The sequence below is a fragment of the Balearica regulorum genome, chromosome 5 (genome assembly GCF_011004875.1).
Source record: "Balearica regulorum gibbericeps isolate bBalReg1 chromosome 5, bBalReg1.pri, whole genome shotgun sequence".
Lineage (NCBI taxonomy): Eukaryota > Metazoa > Chordata > Aves > Gruiformes > Gruidae > Balearica > Balearica regulorum.
This window is the reverse complement of record NC_046188.1, coordinates 41,681,519-41,708,810: the sequence shown is the minus strand read 5'-3', so window position 1 is coordinate 41,708,810 and position 27,292 is coordinate 41,681,519. Positions and strand designations below refer to the sequence as shown.

The following is a 27,292-nucleotide window of genomic DNA, read 5'->3' as shown; positions in this document are numbered from 1 at the left end:
TTGTGTGTTCTGTAGGCTGAGGTGACAACTACATGCCACTAAAGAAGGAATTCCAGTCCTGGAAATTCCTCAGAAAGAGAGTCATTTTCTATTGCTTCAGCTCCTCACATGACCTTAGCATTTGGCCAGAAGAGTGCCAGAGCCAGTACTGTGGGGTGGGGGCAGAACTCTCTAAGTTTGGGACCGGGATGGGAGCAAGACCTCCTCTTTTAGTGACAACTAGCTCTTAGGTGAGTTTTGCTGCAATATGGAACTTCACCCTCAGATATTTTTAAGACCAAGGATTCTGTGCCACTATTCACTTTGTGATCAGTATGCCTGCTGCAAATGCATACTTTGCAGGTGTTTCCAAATCTACTGGTGATATACTTGGATGTATTCAGTTCACCCTGAATTGGCTGTCTCTTTGCCCTGTCTCTATGCTCAGATGAGTGGTTTTCTTACATTTACACGTCACTAAAGTCTTCCAGATTACTTAAGCTAGGACATAGGTTGGCTGATGTTAGCTTTACTTAAAAAGCCTACCCATTAACTATACTAACCTGCAGAATAACCCAGTGAGGATACCTGCCACTACTGTCTTTAGTCTTGTTAATTTTGGAGGGCTATGTAGAGGATAAGTTACTTCCAGAAATGAATGAATCGAACCTTAATGACTTGCATATTATTTGAAATAAATCCTTGTATATCTTTTTTCCCTTTCTGAGCCAACATCTGTGCTCAGGTAAAGGTAGAACCTTGGATAAAATCACATACAGGGCTGAAAGAGGATTTGACGCAGCAACAGGGTTAGAAAGGAAATGCTGCTATGTGTGTCATACAATCACAGTAACCTTTGTTTTTTAATTACTCTCACCCAGTATAATAACATTCAGTAGCAAACAATTCCTTAGTAGGTCTTGCCCCAAAGAACTTACAATCACAGAGAGTGAAAACCAATAGGAGAAAACAAGAGTTTCTGTCTTGATTCTAAAAAAAGTGACTACTAAAACAAATACAAGAGGTTGGTGGCAACTGAGAAAGAAACCCTTCTCTTGATAATTTGAAGCTAAATACCATAACCATAAGTCAAGTCTTCCTGTCAGCCAAGTGGTGAAGTGTAATACTTACCTAACTCTTCTGAGGTCTTTACTCAAGCAATTTCATACTGACATCAGTGTCAGACTATTTGAATAAGATCTGAAGATAAAGGTCTCAGAAACTGGCTTGAGTGGAATGACATTGAAATATCTTACTCAATTATTTCAATTAGATGCTCTGCAATCACTTGGTTTAAAATAAAAGAACAATTTCTGAACATAAACACAGTGGGTTTCAACGTGTGGCTTTACATTGACGTGTCTTGGAAAGATGGCACTCCAGTCCTCAGATACCCTGGATAAGTAATAAGCAGCTTCCTCCCATCCTGAAGCTGCAAAGATCACTATCTTGCCATATTTACAACCACACCTGCAAAGTATCTAAGGAAATTAGTAGCTCTCTTAGTCTGGCCAGGAAAAAGAGCCAGTGATACTGGCTTTACTGTATGATATCTTTATTTAAGACTGCAGTGGCTCAGGAGATAGGTAAGAGGGTGTAGCACCTTTTACTTTTCTGAAACAGGTTTAGATCTTGATAGCCAGAAGGATGGTTCATTTACAAATGCTGCTATCACCTGACTGCTGCTCAGACAGACAACGTGGTATTTTGTTCTGATTAATATCAGGTGTACTGAAAATGGTTGTTTGGAAAGCATTCAGAGATGTAAAATAATTTTAAATTAGCCCTGTTGTTTTGCTCAGAAAGAATGGGCCAAGGGGAAACAGTGAAAAATTAGAAAGCTCTTATTTCAAAATTAAATGTTTCAGTTTTGAAAGGTCCCCAAATCTGACCTTTCTAGCTTCTAGTTTCACATGGCAATGTTGAATTGAAAAATGGAGATATATTTTAATATTTTTTTTTGTTTGGATTATTTTTTACAGTGGTTAAATAACCCAAATATGAAAAAAAATGGTTTGGGGATGAGCTAGGGAAAAAATTACTTATTTCCCAATTTCTGAGAACATTTTGAAAATTTTTGGTTTGAATTTGACTATAGACAATTATTGTCTCAGGTTACTATAATTTTTCTAACCTAGCCACTGAGCTGAACAAGGCATGAACTGATTTATGAGGCAAAGAGAAAGTGACTGTCATGTCCCATTGTCATTGTCTGGCACAACAAGAAGTCTCCGCAAAGCTGCAGAGTCTTCCACCTCCATCTCCTTGGCGGTGTGCCTCCATCTAGCCCTAGGAAGATCCATCACTTATCTCTACTTCACAGCTTTCGTGAGATGAATAAACAAATGTTCTCAAACAAAATCAGAGGAGATTTATATTTATAGTAATTGCCATCTTTGCTTGTGAAGCTGTTAGGATCAAGCATGGAAGGGCTATGAAGACAGTGCTTCACTGAGGGCAGTTCTTTGTACACCAAAGCTGAGATACATTTGTATGAAATTTTTCTGTGCTGTTGTCATTGCTGGGGTAAATAATGAACTCCACTAAATGAATAGCTTCTTGCAAGGGGCTGTTAGTGAGCAGCCCACTGGGTAAGTTGCATGAAGCCGAACACTGTATTAATTAATTTTTATTTCTTGCATACTGGGAGCAGCATGGGCTTGCATTCCTTCCATTCTGATTCTGCTTCACGTAGTCCCTTGTGTGCATTATCTGAATGCCAACAGGTAGCGTATGAAGCAATTTAACTTCAGTGTAATTCGATATGTCTTTTTATCTCTTTTTCCCCTCCCTCATAACTTATTTCCAAGTACTTTCTTAACATTAATTCAGAAAAGAAATAAGATTCAGTCATAAATGGAATGAGACCAGCTTAATTAACCCATAAAATCTTTCTAGGATCCCTCTTCCCTTTGTCTCCTGAACAGCCTTTTACAACCTGAAACTGCAGATACAGCGTTATATTTTCTGAATCTAACTCCACTAGTATAAGCCTGGCATGACTATGTCCTCCCTCTAAAAAGGGGAGGGGGAGGACTTTCTTTACCCCCTTGAAGATATTGCCTACTATTTAGCTAGTTCACTAATGCATTGTGCTGTGCCCTCTTTGCTTCAGATTTAACCTTTTAGTTTTATCCTACCTTCTTTATGCAGTTGACTTTCTTTGACTTACTTTCCCCATGCTGTACGTTTTTCGTGTCTGTAGTAAGGCCTGACATCACGTAGCCCATCTCCCTCATGTCCAGGAGGAAATGGATGTGGTACTTGTCAGTGTGCTTGTTGACAAGCAACACAAAATGTTTTATGTATTTTGGCCATGCTGATTTACTGGAAACATTAACTTCTTGGAGGGGCTATTGGAAAAATTAGTTCCATAGCTCTCCAAAATAACTTTTGCACCTTGATTTGAAGACATTCTGGGAGCTTTTTTTCTTCTTTCCTGTTCCATTAAGACCTGGGTCTCCCTGCTGCAGCTGGTCTGTTTTTAATGTGTTGCTCCGTTTCCAGGCAGACATACCCCTCTTTGAGTGGAGTTCATTTTTCTGTGGCTGTTTTTCCATTTGCCTTCCCTTCAGGAGGTAAATTTGTCAGCCTACTATTTTGGTCTCTCAGTTCACTACAGCAGCAGAAACTGTGATCAAAGCTGCAACAGCAATATAGAGGAGGAAAACTAAAGCTCCACTCTGAATAAGATCTTTTTTCCCCTTTTCTCTGATTTTTTTCTTATATCTGGAAATGGGAAGCTACAGCTCCATGCCTCCTTGCTGTGTCCAAGGAGGCATGGAGAAGAATGCTTGCACTGCAGTCTTGGCTGCTCCTATAAAAATGCCCAAGTGAGGCTGTCAAAACAATGTTACTGCAGGAGCGCAAGACCTGCATGGTTAATTGCTCTGAATTCCAGATTGCTTTCTAATGAGTTTGGTTTATTTTTCTGGGAGTTTTGTAACTGCCCTTTGATTTGCTGCACATACACAGCAGGCCTTTATTTGAGATATCTTTCTTTTTAGTATTTCATAGATGGCAACCTAACTAAGCACTTAAGTTCTCATGCTGCTGCTTGGGTAAGCCTGCGTCCAGCGTGGTGGCTGCATTGCCAGCCACAGCACAGTCTTTGTGAAATGTCAATTTGAGCTGTTGGTTGTTACTTGCATAAGCCCAGGAACATCTGACTAGGACTGATTTTTGAATTGGTGACAGGTTTTTTGGGTTTTTTTTTGGTGGAAAATGCTTTAAAAAGTGGTTTAAAGGTGATCCACAGTGTGCATTTGAGTTTCAGGAAAAATCTAAAGCCAAAGGTTTCAGGTAAATCTATTTTCCTAAACAATTGTTGTGGTTACATTTCATTTTTTTCCCTTCGCTGGCCAAAATTCAAACTCATAACTACCATTTGATGAAAATTAACTCTTGGCACTCTCTGTTTCCATCAGTGTAAGGTGTCCACTGGTTGTGTGGTGAAGCTTGGTGGCGGGCAATTGGGAGATGTCACGTTGTCATGTTCTTCTTATAAGAAGTGTGTAGAGGGAAAAAGCCCAGAAGGTATGCAGCTTTCCCTTTCCCTACCAATATTTATCTCAACTTCACCAGCATCTCTGCATTGGCCAGGTAATCATCCAGTAGGCACTTCAAAGTAAGGAGACTTGATTTACTGGTTGGCAGGAAGATTCCCAATAATATATTAAAACAAGCCCCTGTTGTAGGAAGAGTTGAAAAGACCATTCAGAAGTGGGTTGGTCTCCCACCAGAAATTTTAATAGGTGAGATTTGGCTATCCCCTCCCTTGATTTTTCTTCTGGATTATTTTGTGGAAGAACTTAAAAGCTACTGAAAATTCAGCTACTGACTAGATAGATGGAAGATAGTGAAGGAACGCTTTCTGAACACGGCAGAATCCACCCAAAAAACCTGGCAGGACAATATTTGGGCAATAGCAAATTGTGAGAGGTACTAAAGTGACAGGCAAAGATGTGGTAAGTGCCACTTTCCTCTCACCCCTGACAGTGCAGATCTTTCCCTCTCAGACATAGGCAGACTCTTCTCCACACAGAGGAGGCAGAGGGTGGAGCTCAGCGCCCGTATAAATTATATGTGTCCTTCAGGTTATTTCAGCAGCAACAACAAGCTGTGAGCGTGTTTGTCAGCTGACAGGTCTGTTACCCAAATTGGGTTTTCTGTTGCTGTCGCCATCTTGTGTGTCATGGGGAGCCCACCCGCCAAGGTAAGAGAATTGCAGCTCTGCGCTTTGCTGTGGCCCGGCACCTTGCCGTTGGGACCCCCCTGCTCCGGTTCTCGTGAGCAAGCTCCCTCCTCTTTGCATCTGCTGAGGTGCAGGGACAAACTGCTGCTGGTGCGATACGGCAGGGTCATCCTGAACTTTGCAAATTTACTGTTTTCCCCTTTTACCTCACAGTAACTTATATGTAAGCGAGCTTCAGTGAAAACACGGGGAAAACGTGGCCCTTTTCTTTTATCATGACATGCTGGAGTGAACACCAGGAAGGACGAGAGGGCTGGCCTTGAGTTTACCTCACTGTAAAATGAAAGTGCTTTAGCCCTACTGCATGCTTTTCTCAGGATAGCACATGTTCGTTGCTTGCCCCAGCTAAAAAAAATACCCAACAGCTTTTTCTAGCAACAAAGCATACTTTATATTACTTTAGCTGCAGGGGAGAGTTCTAATGAGCTATTTGGCTGATTTAGCTATCTTCAATGTAATGTTTACAGCATCTGCAATTCTAGTAGAAGTATTTCATGTCCAGACTCGAGTTTTCTAATAGTAAGTTTCATTCAGAGATTTTAACTGATAGTTTTTAGTATAAATCAACAGAGTTCTTCACTGAGAGTTATTTTCTCGTATATATCTTTAAAAAGTAATGGACGCGGTGTCTGAAATGCAAGATGTGAATTATTTACAGGCTAACCGTTCTTTATGTATCAAACCCTATGTAAAATTTTGCAGCAAATAAAAGAAACATGGACGTTCATGGGTTTTAAATACAGTGAGAAACAATGTTACATATTATGGCTTATAGAAAATCATTAATCATTAAGAATAAAGAATACTTACTATACTTGTGCCATGGTAATATTTACAGGTGAAGTTAAAGATTCAGGAAAATATAAGTAGCTTGAATAGGCAGTTCAGATGATAGATTAAAAATTTTCAAACATTGGGTGCCTAGGACAAAGAATATAGATTGTAAATTTAATGTACTTTCTGGATAAAATTTGTATCCGATCTATCTACCTGTTAGATCCAGAGCTATCTATTTATCTTAGATATAAATATTATCTATCAATTTTAAATATCAATGTTGTATTTAATAAGATAATTCTGAATCTGATAGATGAGTAGATAGCTTAGGTATAATTTTATCTAGAAGGTCTCAAATACAGCAAAAGTTCTTGCATTTTATCCTAATGCTGCAACTGCTATTCCACGAGTATAGACATACTCCTGGTTAACAGGCAACACAGGCAAAAGGTTAGAGTACAAGCATGGCTCCAGGTCAGAAAGCTTCTATTCCCAAGGAAGGAGATTCATTCAATATCTCAGGTAGCTCTGCCATTCTGTCAGGCAAATGCATTTTTCAGTACATGTAAATTGGTAAATAGAGACGGAAATGAGAGTAGAGTGGTTTTCTGTTTTGTATTTGTGGTTTTTTTTTTCCTTCTTTCTTTTATATTAAAAAAAATCCAAAAGTTGTTTAGAAACTTGTGGAGTGTGGATACTTTGAACTATCTAGGAAGACCGACTAAAAGTCTCCCAGTCAATTTCTTGCTGTGTAAGAAGGCTACCAAATTGGCATAGAAGTGATGGACAATATTAATTTACAACTTGCTGGGAATGCTTTTGATATTCATAACAGGGTCTTTTCTTCTGCTCAGACAAGAATAATCACTCTTTAGCAGTCTTATTGTGTGAACTGCGAATAATTTTTATGTGGTAAAATGCTTAGAAATTCTGTCAATACAGAGCCCCGAGGGACTCACTCATACATGTGAAGAGGTGACTGATAGAATAAGAATATTCCAAATCCACAATGACTCTTGAAACGATCCATCAGTGATAACACAAAATTACAGTAAATGCTTGTAAGGCAAATTAGATTTTCTCACTAACTGTTCAACTTTCAATGATAAGATTTCGGATGACTGTGATTCCCAAGAAAAATGAGGCTTGCATGGTCATGCTCTCTCCTTCTATCCCCTCTCCTGGCTTTGCATGTTTCTTCAGTCTGTCAGTCACTTTTCCCACCAGAACTTTGCATTCCTCTAATTTTAATGAAAATAGGCAGCTGTTTGGAAAGGCAAATTGCTAGCAGTATTTCCTCTGATGGAGGGGCCAATCAATTCAGCCCATATTAGATATTAAAGAATCTATGTGGGAGAGAGTGCTTTGGAACTGGGCTTGTCGTGAAGCTTTTTTATAGTTTATAAGTTTATAGCTTTAACCTTAATGTGATAAATTGCCAAGTTTAGTTGAACCAAATCTTCAGTATCTAAGATAAAATAAATAGTAAGAATATGCCCAATGATTACATTTGGTGTGAGATCTTGTACACAAGATATTGTACTGCTTCTAGTACACCACTGGAGAAAGACAAAGTAGTCTGTGAAAGGAAGTAATTATTCATGTCTGAAAGATATTGATAAAGCTGAGTGATAAATCCTACAGCTATTTACAGAAGACAGAGAGCAAGCTCCTCATATAAAACTTCATATAACTTGGTGTTATCCCGTGGTAATAACTGCTCAGAGAACTGCTTAGGTTTGGTGCAGGGGGAATGAAATGCTGAGATTCCAATCAGCCTTCCAACATGTAAAAAAGAAGTACTTTTTTAAAGAGAAAAGAGAAGAGAAGAGAAGAGAAGAGAAGAGAAGAGAAGAGAAGAGAAGAGAAGAGAAGAGAAGAGAAGAGAAGAGAAGAGAAGAGAAGAGAAGAGAAGAGAAGAGAAGAGAAGAGAAGAGAAGAGAAGAGAAGAGAAGAGAAGAAAGATGGTGATGGTAGGAGGTTCCCAGATTGCCAGGCTTTATAGGAACTATCCCCTAGAAGAATAACTTTCTAGTGAAGGTAGCCATGAGATCTTGTTCTAGGAGCAGCATGGAGGAGCAATAAGGAGTGAAATAAAAAATAAGAGCTGTTGGTAGGTTTTTCTTCTTTCACTGCCATCCAAAGACCATCTTGGTCGGCTCCTCATTATTAATGAGCTTTGTGAATATTTCGTTCTCTCGAAGTTGTCTTTTTGGGATGAACCTCGAAGTGACTAACCGCCTGTAAACAGAATTATGTGTCCTCCTGAAGCTGACTGGCATATGACTATTCTCTGGAACCAGACAGTAGGTCAGCAAATGTGTATTATTACAATCAATGAGATGTTGGCAACAGATGTGAATTTTCAGTTTGTTAAGGTTTGACACAGCTATGGAAATTCTGCCATGCTAGTTTCATCTCCTGTTTATTGACTTTTCTGTATTTTAGTCCTGAAATGGCTCCCCCAAAACTTGCTTTAAGAGTACAGAAATGTAGCTTAGTGCTAAATGCTATCACGTGAAAAGAAGTTGTGGTGGTGGTGGTGTTTTCCTCTCCATTTTTTACCCTACTCTTTGGGACTCTGGACATGCTATTATTTATTGGTCTTGACTTTTATTGTCTAGGACGCAAATATACACAGGTAGCTGAATCCTGCACTCTGTCATTGGCCTCAATGTGGCACTACTAATTTTCCACCAAAAATAGAATTATGTGCTTCTGGGAAAGCTACCTTTGACTCTGGATATTTACAGAGGGGTTTTGTTACTCTCTGTGTGCCCATGCAGGAAATAATTGTTCTCCCAAGGAAGTGAACTAAAAAGAGCAAGACCTGCATATGGTGTCTGTGCTTATCAATTTGCAGTAATCATGAAATTACACGTTGCATTTCATGTTATGAAAATAGCAAATGGTATCTTTAACCATAATTATTTTTTCTAGAAGAGTGTTCTGGAGTGCCACCACTTTTGGGCAAGGATGTTATTTTAGACCACCCAAATCAGACCCTAATAGTCTGCTCTGGACCATTGTAGAAGAAAATAATCTCTGCCTTTTTCTGATGAAAGAATGAACCCAATTCTGAATGGTTATCACAGGCTGGAGTAACTGCAGTCTTGGGAGCGGGATGACTTCTGGCTTTCCATGGGGATTTGCACAGCCCACACACAGGGTTAATTATGGCCACATTTACCCATCTGAACCTGTTTACCTTTTACCCTGCAACAACACAAGGACTAAGCTGCACCAAGTCAGAAGTAATGAACAGTCATCTTTGATGATGTTTCCATCAGCAGGCAGATGTTGACATGTTTAAGGGGAGTGATTGCTGTTGAAAGGGGAAGGGAGGAGGAGTGAGGCTCTCTGGCTCTAGTGGGAGAGAATGAAAACATGACACCTATCACAAATAAGAGTACTCTGATCATGAACTGCAGATGCACTGTTTTTATAAGCAATTAGGAAATTTTCATCACAAAAGGTTCAAAGCAAATTGTATACCAACATCCATTTCTCCAGTGAAGGCAGACTCTGAGAATGGTTTGGGCTTCTGTTGAGCAAGGGAGAAGTTGATTACAAAATAACACAGAATTAACATATTAATTAAAAACAGTCAGCTCTGTAATTGGCTGCATAATCCAATATTTCATGTTAATGAAACCCACTAGGAATGCTGACTGAGTGTTCCAGTTGGTACTTCTATGTTAAATAACTATTTGCACAGGAAAATTAAAGTAAAATTCTTTCAGTTGGCATCTGAAATAATATGGAAGTGGCCCAACTGGAACCTGTAATGTCCATAATGCATTAAACTAAGAAGGTTTTAAATATGTCAGTTTGAAATTGGAGGAAAAGAAGGCCACCTCTCAGCCTTTTGGCTAAGATCAAGTGTCGTGTAATAATAGAAATGGTTCTTGTCACACAAGAACAAATGTGTCTTGCATTTTTATACAGAAAGTGTATTATTAAGAGGCCAAGAGACAGAGTAATCTGTGATTTTGTAGGTTTAACAACAGGGTTTCTCAGCTCAGGGTGACTCGAATATTAATCTGAATTTAAAAAGGATGTAACTTTAAAAGTGACATCATAAAATTTAATATTAAGTCTGTATTTGAAGCTGCTAATTCACAGTTCAAATGGAAGCCATTTGATGTAATGTAATTTACCTCTAAAGAAGACCGAATGAAACTGAATGAAGGCTGTTCTCATCTCTAATAAACATGTCCAATAGTTCCCACCCCATTTAAAAGAATTTCAGATTAACTATAGTGAGTGACTCCTATAGAGAAGTTCCTCCTTCCCCAGCTGTTTGTATCTCCCGAGTTAATCATTTCAGTGTCAGGAATATTAATCATGGTACTAACTTTCAAAATAAAATTGTCAAATTATTTGTTACAGTGTAATAGGATGCTCTCATTTAGACAAATAGATACAGTATTTCAGTGTGGTGTTTCATCTTAGCCTGGTATACTTCCACTGCAGGGTGGTCTCCTCACTTCAAACAAACAGAAGGACAGGCTGTCCCCTTGTGCTGTTCAAAATACAGTGTTTTTGTATTCTGAGCTGATAAAATTAATTGCATTTGTTTTCTCTGCAGATGAAGTTTTGCCCCATCCACATGCTTTCTGTAAGAATCATACAAGCTAAGAACATCAAGTCAAGAGACCTGTGTGAGTTGTGCTTTGATTGTGGTTTTAGTCACCTCCAGAGTTTACACAGTGAGCAATGTTCCTAAGTTCTAAAGGTATACGAGCAACGTACATAAAGCACAGCAACAGAAGTACTAATACCAGGGCTATAATTAAATCAACTACCTGAGGTATCATTAGATTCGAGGACATATCTTGTTGCATTTCAGGGAACTGATAAAAACCGAGACTCCCAGATGAATTTCCTAGGCCAACAAAGGAAGGTAGAGCTTGTGAGGACACTGCAACCTGTAAATCTGCTCGGAGTTGTTTGGGTTTGATGTTCATAATTGGTATAAATCATATAATGGACTGGAATTTTGCTGCACAGTCCGCGTATTTAGGGACCTTTTATTGAAATGTATCAATTATTCACAATTATCAAAGGTAAATTAGAGAATTTCAAGCCTTCTAAGATACAGTATCATTCGGCATATTTACTGTCCTCAGATGACCAGTCACGTTACATTGTATTGATAGTTTCTGGTTAAAGAGGGCCTCTGCAGATCCAGCCCTGAGCACATGCTGAACATGCAGACAAAACAGACATTTCTGTGTACTTCTGTATTCAAGTTTCTTTAACTCATTGTCTCACCCTCACAGCGTCCTATGGCTCCTTGTCAAGGTGTACTATGGACCAGCCATTCAGCTGCCATTTGTACAGATGTCTCCCTTGGGTTCCTCAGACAGGACAGAGACCTTGAGCTGCCTTCTCTCGCACTCTAGAAACCTCTGGCCTGTGTATTCCTGTAGTGAAAAAAGACATGTTCAGCCAAAAAAGTATCACTTTTCAGTGAGTTACAGCTGAGACCACTCTCATCACACCATGCAGGACTGAGCACAGCCTTGGCCAAGGATGCAAGGGAGACCAGAGGGAGCGAATCCTCTGTTGGTTGAGTAACTGCCTGTCGAAGGGCTTCCTGTACTCCTGTGGCAAATGCCACGTAGCAACACCCAGAGGTGGACACTAGAAAGGTGGTAGTGTGACGAGGCCTGTATTTCTGAGTTTCAATGATCTCTTCTATCTATCTACTCTATTGAAGGGACAGTTCCACTTTCCTGCCAAAACCTTGTGGGGCAATGTTATTCACTGCTTGATACCAGTCTGAAGTATTTAGGCATCTCGGGCTGCAGTAGACATCTTCAGTCAAGTCCAGACTCCAGCTCTGAAAGACATCACCTTGGAGATTTCCTTTCACACCGTTGTCAAGCTTCACAAAGTAAATGCGCTTTCCCACCCCGGCTCTTCCCAAAGGACGGCTGCTCAAGGCACTGACTGCACTAACCCTAAGGAGTAGATGTAGGCTGGAAGTGAGATGAAGATTTCCGACTTCTTCATGCCCTCGTGTTCTTGGGCCCACACTGGCCTTTAGCTGCAACAGATCTTCTCTAGTACCTAACCCTTCTAGAGAGCCATCACGTCCCTTCCGCATGTTTGTGTTGCTAGACTGAGCAAGCCAGTCTCCTCTGATCTTCTCTGTAGTATGCATTCTCCTTTCCTGTAATCATCCTAACAGCCCTTTTTAGAACTAGCTCTAGTTTCAGTTAAACTTTTTTAACATAGTTGCCTGAAATTGTAGGGAATATACCCGATGAATGGTCGGTGGGATCTTTTATACCTTTCTCTTCACATGGGAAACACGGTTCTTAGTGTACTTTGTGTATGCATGTGTACATTTGCAATTTGTACTTACCCAGGAATTAGATATTATACCAAGATGATTTTCCTTGGTTGCTTCCAACTAATAGGTTCTTTACTTATTTTTTAAAAAGTGCTTTTATTTATTGGTCCCCAGAATCATGGCCTTGCCCTACTTTTCATCTATAATATTGGCATCAAGTTTTTGATTTTTTTTTTTTTTTTCTGCTGCAGTGACTGCATCAGACTGCTATGTGCGCTTGTGGCTGCCATCTGCTTCAAATGGAAAGCTTCAGACCAAAACCATCAAGAATTCTGACAACCCTGTCTGGAATGAGACTTTCTACTTTAGGATCCAGAGAGAAATTGAGGTAGTGAAAAAATAGAAATTTCATCATTTTGCATAGCTGGGAATCCTCAGTTGACAACCTGTCAATTAACTGTGCTAAATAACTTAAGAAAATTTGCAACTGACAGGTTAGCACAAAACAGCAGAGATATGGAGTGGTATTCTACTCAGCTAGTTATAGACATCGGTGATATAAATGCCTACATCGGAGCTAGTCCAGATTCCCTTTGTTGTCATCTGAGAGAAATAAGTGCTGCTGTAGCATGCTTCATCTGGGCTATTTTGGATTGTTAATTTAGAAAGAGCTTTCCCTCCACTGGTTGTAAGGGAAGGATAGAGGAGTTGCTGTGGTATAGACAGTGAATTTAATCCTATCCTAAGCTGTGTCGTTAAGAGAACTTTGGGGATGAAGAAACTGAGTAAGTATATTCGTTAGGTGGGTTATCAGTGTGGTGCAGAGCACTGACATCTTCTCTGTCTCAGGACAGTGGGAGCACTCTGTTATAGGTATTTGTCTTCTGTTTCATAATAAGTTTCCCAAGGTTGGGTTTAATGATGGTGTTCCACATTAGCAAACTCCTAAAGGAAAGCACATGTTTCTTTATTCTTACCACTGTGCTAGTCAAGCAGCTGCAAAAGTCTATAAACATTTTTTTGTTTCTGTAATAGCAGCTCAGTAAGAGTTCTTATTTATTCTCTTCTACTACCAGAACATTTTAGAATTGGCAGTGTGTGATGAAGATCCACTCACCAAAGATGACATGCAGTTCACAGTTCTTTTTAATGTTGGTAGAATCAGACCTGGGGAGATACTCCGTGAGACGTTTGCTTTGAAATCAGAGGTAAGGACTGAACATACAGGGAGAGATCGGCAAGACCTCGTTGTCCACATTGGCTTCCATGTCAAGTGGTCTGCATAAACAGATATCCTTATATATCATTATCAATATCTCATCAAAATAGATATCATTATGCTGGATTTTTGTCATTTCATTCGTCTCTTTTCACAGATTCAGAAACTGAAGCCGCCTCTCTCTCATGCCCACCATCTCTGTGGGGGCAAAATATGTTAATAGGGAGCATCTGTAAATAGTAATTTTTATCTTTTATAACCCAAATAAATAACTTCCTTAACTTTTGACTTTATTCCACTTTTGCCACACTTAGAGGATATTTCCTCTTAAATAGCAACTTATTAAAAACATCAAGACAGTCCACTTACGTCTTCATGACACTTGAATTAAATGACTCTTTCAGGCTTCTCCTGTTGGTGTTCACGCTGGGTTTCCTTCTTAGTGATTCAGATTTCTCTAGCCCATAGTAAAGGCATGCCTGTTCTGCTAACATCTTTGGTATTCTGTTAAGGAGCCCATGAAAATTGTCCAGAGAACAAAGCTGGGGTAGGTCTGTGACAGTTCCTGGACTTGTCTGAGCTGTGGCTGAGGTATTGCTACATGCTCATTGCAGGAAGGAGACAGTCCATACCCAAAAGAACAGCTACTTCCCAAATGCTGAAAGCTGTTAACATGGATCTTCCTAGCGACTCTGCAGGCTGGTTCCATGCACTTCTCAGCCAGTGGGTGAGTCTCTGGCAAATATAATGATTCAATAACCACCAGAGTACTCTTGCCTACTTCATCCCTGCTGGATTCGGTGCGAATGTGATTTAAATGGTTTGTATATGGAAATGACACTGGTGTTAGTCACATTTGTTCCTGGGCTTCAATGCCTTTCCACCCTGCACACCATCTTTGCAGAAAGCCATTACATTTCTGTTTCAGTCAAGCTTTCCCTCTCTGATTGTATCTCTGGGAATACGTATAATTCTACACATCCCACAATGGGACAATATTAGTCTTACGTGCCTTTCCCAAGCCTGTGGTTTCCATTGCAATCTCAGCATTGGAAAGAGGCAATACATAGCTTTTTGCTAATATTAGCAGAAAAGATGTCAGCTGTGGAAGTAAAGTGCTTTTCAGATGTGCCTATACTGCCAAATTCTTGCAGCCACCAATAATACATATTTATTTTACCCTTTTCTTTTTAGAAAGAGAGGTGCACTAAGAAATGGGAAAGTTTGGAAGTGGAATTCTGGATGGAAAGAATGTGAGTAAAATTCCAACCCTGAAAGGTATAGATCTGCCAGGGAGTAATAATATCTCAGAGAAGAACTTCTTCCAGCTCTTCCTCCCAGCAGTGAGCTGAGATATTACTGTTTCAAACTTTTTTTACCTTACCTTCCCCAGCTAATTCTGTCTTTTAGTGTATTTTATACAAATCTTACCTTCTATTTGACAGGTATGTCCCAATTGTGGAAATGTATTAACATTGGCACGATGTGATAGCTTGCACACAAGATGCATGTAAAACTTAACAGAGGTGCTCTTCAAGTTGTTAGTATTAATTGAACAATGCCTAGATCACTGTGGTGTTTCTAAAAGATCAGAAAACTTGTATCATTATCACGATGTATACATAGAGTTACGTAGACAATATTAGAAAAGTCACCCATTAGGTGATAGCTTAGTTAAACCAAGAAAACATACAATCAACAAATACTAAAATTAAGACCATCCCACTCAAAGTGGTAATCAACACTGGCTGGAGGAAAAACAAATCCCATAAGATAAACTTGATCTCTCTTTTAAACGCTATCACAGGTTTGGTTGAAAAAACAAACCCTAAACTATATTTTCTGGCATATTTGAGCTTAGCATTACCCAAAAAAAAAAAAAAAAAAAAGGAATACAGTCTAGTCAAAACTGACTAATTACACTATTAGAAGAAGGAACTGTAAATAGGGCTTCTTATTCTAGGCATGCAATCACAGCCAGATATATAAAAAGGATAAAATGAGATGCAGTGCTTGGAAACTGGACTGGCTAGATTCAGCTAGAAATAAGCGGAACATTTTTCACCGTTCAAGTTACAAGACATGTGGGGGATTCTCCATCCTTGGAACTCAAACCTAGTTATTTACATTTAAATACATTCTACAGCTGAAACAGAAGTTTTAAGGCTGGAAGTGGTGCTTGGTACAATAACCTGGACTTTGCAGAAAGGCAAAGATTACATACTGCATAACTTTAATGGTCCTTTCAGGTATATGAAAGCACTTATGAATGTGCATAACATAGTGCCATTGAAGTATTGGCCTTAATGAGAGATGCTGTTAGTAGACTCTGTCGGTTACTCATGGTATTAAATAACTACATCCATGCAGTGACAGACCTAGGTCTTACAAGGTAAAATGTCTGGGACAAAGACTTTCTATGACTTACCTCTGTATTTTCCAGCCATACATATAGCACGATGGGAGCTCATTCTTATTTGTTGTTCATTGGTGATCAGTTGTAAATTATGATCTGGAACAGTCAGAAATGTCTTTCCTAATAAGTATTTGCAGAATACATTAATAGTACCCTTTGCTTTCCCCAAGTTATACGGTCATTTGTTAATAGCAGGACATGATTCCACATAGACCAACATGTCTTTGTTCTGCTGTATCTTAGCATATAGTTTTAAGCATTGGTATTTTTATGGGCTCTCCTGCCTTTCTTCTTGTTTGTCTACTACATTTTGGTTCATATGCTTAGCAGGTGATCATGTATTGTGCCTTTAAGAAAACAAATTATGATACTAACATAACTATATTCAATTTTAAGGAGGAAAGGTCATAAAACTACTATTTTTAAAAAATACCAGATACTCACACAGCTTTTGTTTGGTTTTTTGATTCTATCTTTTCAGTCCTGGCCCTCTGGAGCACCTGATTACCAATGATGTCCTAGTGGTAAGGTTCATATGCGAATTTAGCTTGGAGTCACTTTTCCTTCATTTGATTCTCTCCTCTTCCCCCCCAAACATCTGACATTTTATATAGGGAAAAGAAGCTACCATGATAGATCAGAGCATTATAAAGTGAAATATGTGGGATGATTCCCATTCATTATGGCTTAACTGTTGCCCTCTCCATACAAAAATAGAAGCTGTGTTTTTTGAAGTCCTCCAGTATTACAGATGTCAATATTTTGCCCAGCTGTGGTTTGTTAGTGTTGCCCCATATTTGTTGATGTTCAAAGTAAAAACTACTTGTGCGGCAGGAAAAATAGAGGTTATAGAAGGGATGAGTCTGCAGAAGGCAACAGTAAGTATTCAATGTCCTCATGACTGGAAGGTTATCTAATGTAACAGCTTTTGGGGAAATGAGGCTTTTAATAAAGAGTTATTTTAGTCATTGAAACATAGAGTCCTCTTTTGGTATTAGTCAGCATGTGGTACATTACCTGTCTCCTTGGGCTGGCCCAGCAGCTAAGGAGTACAAAGTACTTCATGCCAACCACTCCAAGCCTGTGCATGATTTCCAGATGCTAGCCTTTAATACCCCTGAGGCAGAATAACACATATTCTGTTCTTTCCCCCTCATTTTCTGTGTGAGGCATAAGAGCTGTAATGATTGGCATGTGTTGTTCTTGAAATGGCTTGGAAAACTGTCCTGGCATGAGTTATTAAAGGTGAACTGGAATGACTCAGGTAGAGGGTAGGGTGGAATAAATCCATGATCTCTCTACATCAGGACCAGCAAGAAGATGCCTTGTAGACTAATCATTGCCACAATACACAGAAACTCATCATCACGTGTTTTCCCCCACCCTTCCTAAATAATTATCAGATATATGTGTAGCTGTGTTTGGGCAACAGTGTGTTTTACAGATATTCCTGATTTTGGGATAACTTGAATGGGTATAACAACCTATGGCAACGTACCTCTGTGTGGACAAGTTAGTTCTGAAGCAGTGTAACTGGGCTACTGTCCTGGGGCAATGAGCTCTGAATTTGCTCTTGTGCAGCTGGATTGCTTCCAGCACTGAGACCAGTTTAGTTGGCTCTATATTATAGCTAGTGGCTGTCTGCATGATGTTTCATTATTTATTGAAGATGTGGCATTTGCTATCGTCATACTTTTTCACTCTTGTCTTTTACAGTCCCGTGAAGTTTGCTGCTTGGAAGTGCAAGTGGACATTAATGAAAGCAAGAAATATTTGAAAGGTATGCCGATTTCTCTGTGAAGAGAGGACATGACCAAATCAACTCTATATCATAGCCATTCAGACCCAGATGGAGGCACTTTAGGATACAGAGACGACTAGGATGTTCTAAAGACAATAAAACGTAGTGAGTGAAAGTCCCTGAACTGCCTCCAGTTGTAACGCTGGTCTCTGTGTCTTTTCCTTGAAGCTATCAAGTTTGGACACAGTAAACTTTGCTGGTGGAATTATGAGAGTGCTGACTCTGGGAGCACTCCAAACTATGGAGTAAAGGCAAGAGTACGTCTCCTGTAGGAGGAGTTACCACAGAGAATGACTCCAGCAGAAAGTTTGCCAGCTTTGTTAGCTATTTTACCCAAACAGCATTATTATTCTCTAAACAAATCTGTTTTCACTAGAGGGTAAAAATCTTGTGCTTACGGTGCTTGCATCTCATGAGAGAACACAGAAAACTACAGAGGACACAGATACGTTCTACTTCCATTGCGTGAAGGCTTGGGAGCCAGTTCTAAAAGTCAGGCTGCAGGTAATGGGCACTATACAATACCACTCTTCATACTGCTTGCTTGTGGCGCCAAAACAGTAAAGAACTTGATCATTTCTATTCTGTGAATAAAAAAAAAATCAAACCATGCTTTTTGTTCTCTGTAGAAAGTTTCTGATAAGGAAGATGACAATAACAATTTAAGTGACACCTTAACAGTACCACTGAAATTTCTCCCTGTTGGACATAAAGTGAAAGTAACCCTTCCTGTAAGACATGTAAGTGCTTCACCATTTCTATGATCTTTTGGAGAGAAGAGTAGAGTAACCCTCAGTATTTAACACCATAACATTTAAAAAAAAAACAAAAAAAATTAGTAAGTCTCAGTGAGAATTTTGTGCAAGTACAAGTTTTCTGTGAAAAAGGTTAGATTTCTCAGAGAAATATCAATTTTCTATCAATAAAATCAATAATTGGGAGTTCATCCTGGCCAGTTTTAGATGCATTTCAGACCAACCTCTGCTGTCCTTACACAGTTAAAGGACAATAATCAATCCCACTTGCAAGGCTTTGGGATGCCCCACCGCTCTTTATCAAGCCCGAGTGGTTACTTCAATCTATATACATAAATTTTAGATGGCTAAAGTTAGATGAGCTGAATCTTACCCTCAGACAACAATTCTGGCACATTCTTCTATGTGTACCGTCATGATGGTAACTGGTGGAGAGATACAACTCTTAAGCTGCTTTAAATGCAGTGGTAAGCAGTTGCTGTGTGGCCAGATGAATCTGCTAACAATAGCCAGACATCCTTTCCCAGACCTTGCAGCAAATGAGAGGCAAAAATAGGAAGAGGAGAACTTCTCAGCAGCCTTTCCCATAAAGAGAAAGCAGAATGAGTATCTGTTTCACCATTAGAGATTCCCCACCCCTCTGTTTGCACTCTCTTTTACCTCCGGTAGCTTTTTGGAAGGATGTGGTGACTTGTATTTCCTCTTCTATCACTGTCTTTACCTGGCTGCTGTTGTTCATCCTCAGGAACAGGAGGGTGGCAATATGATACTGCTGCTGGGTTAGGATGGTTCATGGAGGCATATTCAGTGAGGAAGAAATCCTGTTTCACAGCCCGCTCATCTAGCCATTTTGACTCCTCCTGCATCTTTTCCTTCTCTGTAGAATATGTTTGGTGTTCAGTTGCTTTCCTTCTCTTTCCTGCTACAGTTTTCCAAAAAACTATATGCAGGGTGGTAGTGGTGGGGCATTCCAGGAGGCACTGAAAATCTGGATTTCAAAACTTCTGGTTTTTGCAGTCATTCATATTCCTGCTCTCATTTCTTTGTTTACAGAATGTGCCACTGCAGTTGTACCTCCAACTAAATGATTGGTAAGAGGACTGTTTTTTTCTCTAAAGGTTTTATTGCTCTTTGAACTATGAATTCTAGAACAGAGTATCCTTTATTTAGATGCAAGGAATGCACAAGATTAGGGGTGAAATATAACAACAGTTAAGTAAGTCACCATTAAAGAGTCACCACAATAGATCAAAGTTAAATATCCTTGGGGCAAAGGAGTCATGCCAAGATGCAAAAAACCCAAACCAACCAACCAAAAAAAAAACAATTGTGAGAGTTTCAAACAGTGAGGAACTCAGTGACTGAGTGTTCTTTGCGTCAAAGAACCAAAGTCTGAGATTGGAGGCTGCTTCAAAAGGGACACAGAAGTGGGAAGAAGACAGAGGGAAAAGGGAACTTCAAAAAGCAAAACATCCAAAGTCCATACATTACTCAAACCACGCAGATATTCTTAAGAAAATATATCTGTGGCTCTGGTGATATCAATAGAAAGAAGCACAAGCTAGGGAAGATGAAATGTTACACTGTAAAATAATGAGACAGACAACAAATAAACCAAAATTATTTTAATATCTTTTTCATTGTACTGTTTCTGTATAAATCTGTGGTACAAATCCCCATCACAGAACTTGTTAGGTTCAAGTCACCCTTTGCTCAGAAATTATATGAAGCAGAAATAGAAAGGATTCAGCTTACAAAGCTACTGAAAGTCACAAAGCAGCCTTTCTTTTTTCATATTTGCTGTCCTTAGCTGGCTGTAAATCTTACACTGCAACAGAAATTAAAAAGACACATAGAAGCAAAGCAGCTGATTTCTTTGAAACTGGAAGCTGCACTTTTGTCTCTAAATGTGAACAGAGAATCATGATTTTTTATGATATTTAGTAGACCACAGTTGCTGAAAATAGATCCATATACATTTTAAACACCAATCCTGTGCCTCTGGATTTGTTTGTTTCAGCACAGATAAACTAGATGTGCGCTTAGGGTATGATCTGTGCCGAGAAGAGCAAGAATTCTTGCAAAAAAGGAAGAGAGTGGTTGCCAGTGCCCTGAAAAGGGTTCTTCATCTGGAAAGAGAACTACATGGACACGAGGTCTGTGAGTTGGAATCCAAGCATGGGGTGTGGGTCTATTGAATTAGGATTGGCAGAACTCCCCACAAAATTTCTAGTAGTTTTTGTGTGTTGATGACAAACCCATTGATTTGAATGGCAGCAGAACAGAAGTTCTCAGTGTGACATACCCCATACTCATCTAAAATTTCAGCTCAGCTATTCATGCCTCCATTCTTTTCAATGGGTCAAATGCCTGAGGACATAATATACCACTCTTCAAAGCTATTGTTTCAACAGTGTGATGCAGCGGGTCAGCAAGGTATGAGGCATTGATACATTGTGTTAGACCAGACTAGACAGACAACCAAAAACAAGTAGGAAAACACGAGTATTTGAAATTCATCTCACACACATATTTATGAAATCATTGTAATGTCCCAGTGTAATGTTTTTTCATTTTCAGAACACTTTTCACAAAAAAAGTCAAAATCCTTTAGGGTGGAGAAAGATCATTTTATAACAAGCTCTAACTGAAGTATGTCTTGTTGCCAAGATCCAGCATGAGTTTTTCAGTGAACATTTATTTTCTTGCTGGAATTATATCTGTTGAATGGATGCTGTCCAAAGAATAATTTTGTTTGTTTAATATTCTTTTTCTGAATTCTGCACAGGACTTCCTTGAATCCATTCTTAATTACATTTATCACAATTTTTGTTACTTATAATAAAATCATTTCATTATCTGTTAGTAATCATTGCAATTCCAATTAGAAAAAACAAGGAGAGGAAGGAAGGTTAAAATCACTGCATATTCAAACTCATCCAAACTTTGGGGTTAAGGGAACCCACTGAATATCTGGAGGTTAATTTAAAGAAGGTACTGGTAAAAACTGGCTGAATGTTGGTTTAATTTCATTGTCCTCCAATGAAGTCTCCTGAGGAAATTATAAGAGATGTAATTTGACTTTTCCAAGTAGGCAAGTGAGTAACTTTTTGAAGAAAATACTTATGTTTTGAACAGGTCCCAGTGATAGCTGTTATGGCAACAGGAGGAGGTCTCAGAGCAATGTCAGCTATGTTTGGCCACCTCTTAGCTCTTCAGAAGCTAAATCTGTTGGACTGTGTTACCTATCTCACCGGGGCTTCTGGCTCGACATGGTGCGTATAGAAAATGAGATTTGTATTTGGAATTGTTGTGACAGTACATTTCCACACAGTGAGAGAGATGCATCTCTTTCAAAGTCTTACATTGTTAATAAGTGAATGTAATTCCCTGGTAAAGCTATTACTGTTGGCTCTTGATCATAGCTTCAGTTTAGGCTTGTTGATTCTCTTCTTTGGTGCAAGTGGCTGGGTAAATATAGTAATTTTCCAAAATCATCCAAATAAATGGATGATTTTCTCACATTTATGTTCTTTAGGACCCTAGCAGACCTGTATGAGCATGCCGACTGGTCACAGAAGACTCTGGAGGGGCCACTTAAGGCAGTAAAAGAACAAGTGACAAAATGCAAGCTCAACCTTATGTCTATAGATCATCTGAAGTATTATCACAAGGAACTCACTGAAAGGGCAAAAGCAGGACATGTCTCATCTTTTACAACTCTGTGGTCACTTGTTCAGGAAATGTTCTTACATGAACGGGTATGTATATGGTCCTGCCACACATTTGGGAAACATCCACTCCTTTTCTTTAGACCTCTACTCTTTGAGGGCATGACATAATGTGTGGAACAAATCCAAAGTGACCGAGGCATCCCAGTGTGATTTGTAAACAATGACAGAGGATCCTGTAGCCAGGATTTTCCAGGGTAGCTAAATGGTTTGAAGGTGCCTGTGTATTAGGGTGCCCAACAGCTAGCAACTTCAGCAGGCAAACTTTCAGAAAGAACTGAGCAATACCGCTTGAAAAATCAGGTCTTTCAAAGTCTGTTTCTCGTTGAACACTTAAGAGCTAGAGTAATCCGTCCTCATGTGAACATTAGTCTCAGCCTTAGTAAAGATCTGTGGGATGCAGGTAATCAAGGCACTTACATGTTAATGAAGAAGTTACTAGGTATCAGAAAGGCAACCAGGAAGGAAAGTGCAGGAACGTGAAAGAAGAGGTCTCTTATGAAAATGTGACTCACAGATTTCTCTGGCTTGTAAAACATCTGTCGTCTATCCCTACTCAGGTAGATTGTCGCAGTGGTTTTGCCTTATGCTCTTCCAGAGGTTTACTGTGACTTTTTTATCTCTTTGATTAGCCAAGAAAGTACAAACTCACCGACCAGCGCAAGGCATTGGAGCATGGACAAAACCCATTGCCTTTCTATGCAGTCCTCAATGTGAAAGAGGAAAAGTTCAGTACTTTCAAATTTAGAGGTAAGTATTCCTGGAGTTTCTTCTGACTCTGACTAGAATAATAGAATTTTAGAATCATAGAATCATAGAATGGCTTGGGTTGGAAGGGACCTTTAAGATCATCTAGTTCCAACCCCCCTGCCATGGCCAGGGACACCCTCCACTAGACCACGTTGCCCAAAACCCCATCCAACCTGGCCTTGGACACTTCCAGGGAGGGGGCATCCACAGCTTCTCTGGGCATCCTGTTCCAGTGCCTCACCACCCTCACAGTAAAGAATTTCTTCCTAATATCTACTCTAAATCTCCCCTCCTTCAGCTTAAGGCCATTACCCCTTGTCCTATCTCTCTATGCCCTTGCAACCAGTCCCTCTCCAGCTTTCCTGTAGGCCCCTTCAGGTACTGGAACGCTGCTGTAAGGTCTCCCCAGAGCCTTTTCTTCTCCAGGCTGAACCATCCCAACTCTCTCAGCCTGTCTTGAGAGGAGAGGTCCTCCAGTCCTCTGATCATATTCATGGCCCTCCTCTGGACTTGCTCCAACAGGTCTATGTCTTTCTTGTACGGGGAACCCCAGAGCTGGACGCAGTACTCCAGGTGGGGTAGAGGGGCAGAATCACCTCCTTTGGCCTGCTGGCCACGCTATTTTTGATGCAGCGCAGGACATGGTTGGCTTTCTGGGCTGCAAGTGTGCATTGCCAGCTCATGTTGAACTTTTCATCAACCAACACTCCCAAGTCCTTCTCCTCAGGGCTGCTCTTAAGAGTAAGGACTAAAGAGAATTTGGAGGGAGTGTGTGTGTGTGTGTGTGTGTGTAGAATAAAAGGGGAATACATCTGTTGCCTGCCCTGACTCAGTATTCATCTTTTCAACAAAATGCTTGGGTTTTTTGTGAACTGCTGGCTGTTGACTAGAAAGAGCAGATCTGCTGGATAACATCCTCAGGCATTTCTGAAGTTCTGGGCTGAAGTTCTAGTTTTGCCACAGACATGGTGAGTGAGTGTGGACAAATCATGTGATCTTTTTCTGCCTCAGTTCCACACCCATAAAATGGCTTCGATGGTTCCTTAGTTTGTAGAGGTGCTGTGAAATGTAATTGTCACTTCCCTAAATACTACACTGATGAGGGTATGAAAATGGAGTGGGGAGTATGATTGCTGTGATGGTTGTGATATGACACCCTTTAAATAGACACAGGCTACATTCAACAAAAGGTATTAAAATGAGCAGAAACCAGAAGAAAACCCAGTTAATACTTATATTTGGTTAGGTTTACAGCTACTGTTCTACTGCACTATGTACAGGGCATCTTGAGACAGGAAACTGCATGGCCATGCCCACACTGTGATCCTTTTTAGTTTGGAGCTGATGTGTTTTCAGGCTGCTTTGCTATATCATGGAGACTGACAGGTTTGAGTTAGTAGAGGTTTCATGCCAGTCATCCCTTGCAGGTTGGATCACACTTGCATGTTGTACATTGGATGCTTTTGATTTAGAGAGGCAAGTGGGATCCCAGAATCTTTATATAGAAATATAAATCTAGACTCTTTCTGAGGTGAAAAAACTCGTTCCTTTTCTATGCAAACTATATCTCAGTTTGTATGGAACTAGACAGTGTAGTTTGCAGTACAAAGCTACTCAGACCTGGTGAGACAAGCAAGATCCACGGAGCTTGTGGATAGCTTTACCTCAGGGAAAGGTTTTGTTTTCTTATTTTTATTACGGTAAATATGCCATGTGTCAATTCTTTTGCAGAGTGGGCGGAGTTCTCTCCTTATGAGGTGACGATACCAAAATATGGAGCCTCCATTCGTTCAGAATATTTTGACAGTGAGTTCTTCATGGGAAGGCGAGTGAAGAAGCTGCCAGAATCTCGGATCTGCTATCTGGAAGGTGACCTAGCTGTGCCATGTAGTTAAGCACAACATGGTAGAAAGCATGCCTAGCTAGCCACTGGTACAACACCTTGGCAGCAGGTCTGTAGGTGTTGATTCAATGGGCTTTTTACCCCTTTTGTACGTGTCTGCTCCTTGTAAAGCTTCTTTCCTCCTGGTCTCCCTTTTAACCTAGGCAGATTTTGGAGAGTTGCAGCATTATTCCCCTTCCCATTTTCTGAACCAAACAAGAAGGTGGAGAAGGCAAGTTGAGGAAATAATAAGCCCGTCTTCGTCAACTTCATCTTCAGTCATCAACTCTTCATCAACTATTTTTCTAGGCAATGCATTGCTGGGGTAGAATTGGAAGGAGCTGAAAATAAAATATAACTCATCTAGAGCAACCCATAAAGGCCAGAACCGTCTGAGCTTTGTGGGCTGAGAATGGTGTCACTAATCTTCCCTGTCCGTAAGGAGGGAAGCCCTTTTAACCTCCAACAACTGCTTTGACTGGCTGGTCTGCCTCTGAAGACAAAGAAAAGGGGCAAAGCAGCTAATCAGAAAAAAATCTGCCCCAGGCAGATTTTAAATCCTTATCATAATTTCAGCTTTTGATACCAAAAACAAGGGTCCAGTGGAGACAAAAATCCTATTTGTCTCACTGTGAAGTCTGCTACAGATTGAATTTGTTCCTCATGTGAATACCTGGCATGGGGCTTATGACAAAGGATAGTTCTTTCTTTTCCAAAAGCAGACTCACATATGGAGCCAATTCTATTTTAATCTTGGACCAGTTGAACTCCATAGAAACAAAGCATGCCTGAAAGGAAAAAAAAAAAGTGTCTTAGATCAATTTAAAGAATAAATCAGTTGAAAGAAGGGTCTTATGCTTATATGGCTTCACCATGCTTCCAAAGCCTGTTTTCTTTCACAACTGCACAGAGTAAACACTCAAAACCATAGTCTGGGTGACTGATACCTCTGATTTTGTTACTCTGTACTCTTACAATGAATGGTCTGTGTGTAGTTATCTCTTAAGAAAGAGCACTGAAGTGCTGACACCATTATGGTTGAACTCTGTGAGACCTACTGCTTAACCTGTGTCATGACAGGGTCAGTTCACCTGAGCCAATAATATGTAGCATGTATATTTGTCAGTGGTTACATGTGATGGTGCAGGATTTTTCCTATGTGGTTTGACTTGCAGGCCTTTGGACAAACATCTTTACTAGGAATTTGCTGGATGGCTTGTACTGGTCCTCAAATTCAAATGAATTCTGGGAACGGTGGGCCAAAGATATGGTAGATATAGGTAAGAGTTTCAAAATCAGTATTTTTTTTTGACCAGACAGTGCTTCCTGTTCAGGAGAGGATTAAAAAAGATACACTTTTGCTACTGTTTGTGAATAATCTCTCACATGTTCTCCCTAAATTGCTGCATGTTGTGTTGCCTCACTGTGGATCTCCCAGCATGATTTTCACCTGTATCAGAATGATCACTATGTGATGATTTTTTATTTTATTTTATTTTATTTTATTTTATTTTATTTTATTTTATTTTATTTTATTTTATTTTATTTTATACCCAGAGGCACACTTGATGCTAGCTACAAATGTTTTTCATTTAAAATTTGCTCATGGCCTGTTAAATGACTCCTGGGTGTAGACAAAAGTACAAAGCCAGTGTGTCATTTGAAAGAGTAAAAGGCAAAAGCTGTGCTTGCTTTAAACAAAACCAAATATCTCTTTGTTTAAATGGGATTGGTCATGTGCATATGTTTTCAAGCAGACTGAAGGCAACAGGGAGGGGAGGGACCCACAGGAAGACAGCAAGGGCAGCTAGCCAGTGAAGGTGCCTGGCAGAACAGATTGCTGATGTTTTTTTCTCACAGTTCCTTCTCTATTTCAGAAAAACATTCCCCTGAGGAGGATGTCACTACCATCGAGCCTCCATCTTGTTTGTCAGGGAAGTTGTATGAAATGTTTCAGGACATTATGACCAAGCGTCCACTTCTGGGAAAGTCTCATAACTTCCTGAGAGGCTTAGAATTTCATGAGGATTATATCCATCAAAAAAAATTTATTGAATGGAAAGGTAACTGCAACAAAGAGTTAACTGCAGTGTGCAGGTAACATCTCAGATTTTTTTTTTTAGACTTTGGAAATACCATACTTAGAGATATTTTCTCAGGGTTTGGAAATCTTCTGAGATGGAACTATGTTCATGGTGTCTGTTTCTTTAGGTAACAGGTTAAAATGAACTAGTCCATAAGCCACTCTTTCACCTCCTGAAGATATCTGTATTTTGGGTCAAAGCGTGCTCTTCTACAGGAAGTTTGTCACTCTGCATAGGTACAGTAGTCTAAAGATTCAGAAAGCATAGACTCTTTTGAGGTCAAGAAACAAAGGTAACGGCGGAAGCATAAAATAGCAGGTTATTATGTGGATCAGATGAA

The 27,292-nt window shown here is 39.7% G+C and overlaps 1 protein-coding gene across 1 annotated transcript in view; it reads left to right on the top strand.

The window, feature by feature from the left end:
• The window catches only part of LOC104638896 (cytosolic phospholipase A2 beta-like), a 48,388-nt gene that overhangs the window by 10,967 nt on the left and 10,129 nt on the right, over positions 1–27,292 (top strand). Inside the window, exons 3-19 of the mRNA XM_075754436.1 lie at positions 10,602–10,674; positions 11,736–11,912; positions 12,566–12,702; positions 13,391–13,522; positions 14,728–14,786; positions 16,431–16,473; positions 17,666–17,729; positions 18,127–18,254; positions 18,380–18,490; positions 19,559–19,596; positions 20,526–20,661; positions 21,644–21,780; positions 22,044–22,266; positions 22,869–22,986; positions 24,718–24,855; positions 26,044–26,148; positions 26,746–26,931. Of these exons, the coding sequence (XP_075610551.1) occupies positions 10,602–10,674; positions 11,736–11,912; positions 12,566–12,702; positions 13,391–13,522; positions 14,728–14,786; positions 16,431–16,473; positions 17,666–17,729; positions 18,127–18,254; positions 18,380–18,490; positions 19,559–19,596; positions 20,526–20,661; positions 21,644–21,780; positions 22,044–22,266; positions 22,869–22,986; positions 24,718–24,855; positions 26,044–26,148; positions 26,746–26,931 (2,005 nt within the window). The remainder of the gene's footprint in view (positions 1–10,601; positions 10,675–11,735; positions 11,913–12,565; positions 12,703–13,390; positions 13,523–14,727; positions 14,787–16,430; positions 16,474–17,665; positions 17,730–18,126; positions 18,255–18,379; positions 18,491–19,558; positions 19,597–20,525; positions 20,662–21,643; positions 21,781–22,043; positions 22,267–22,868; positions 22,987–24,717; positions 24,856–26,043; positions 26,149–26,745; positions 26,932–27,292) is intronic.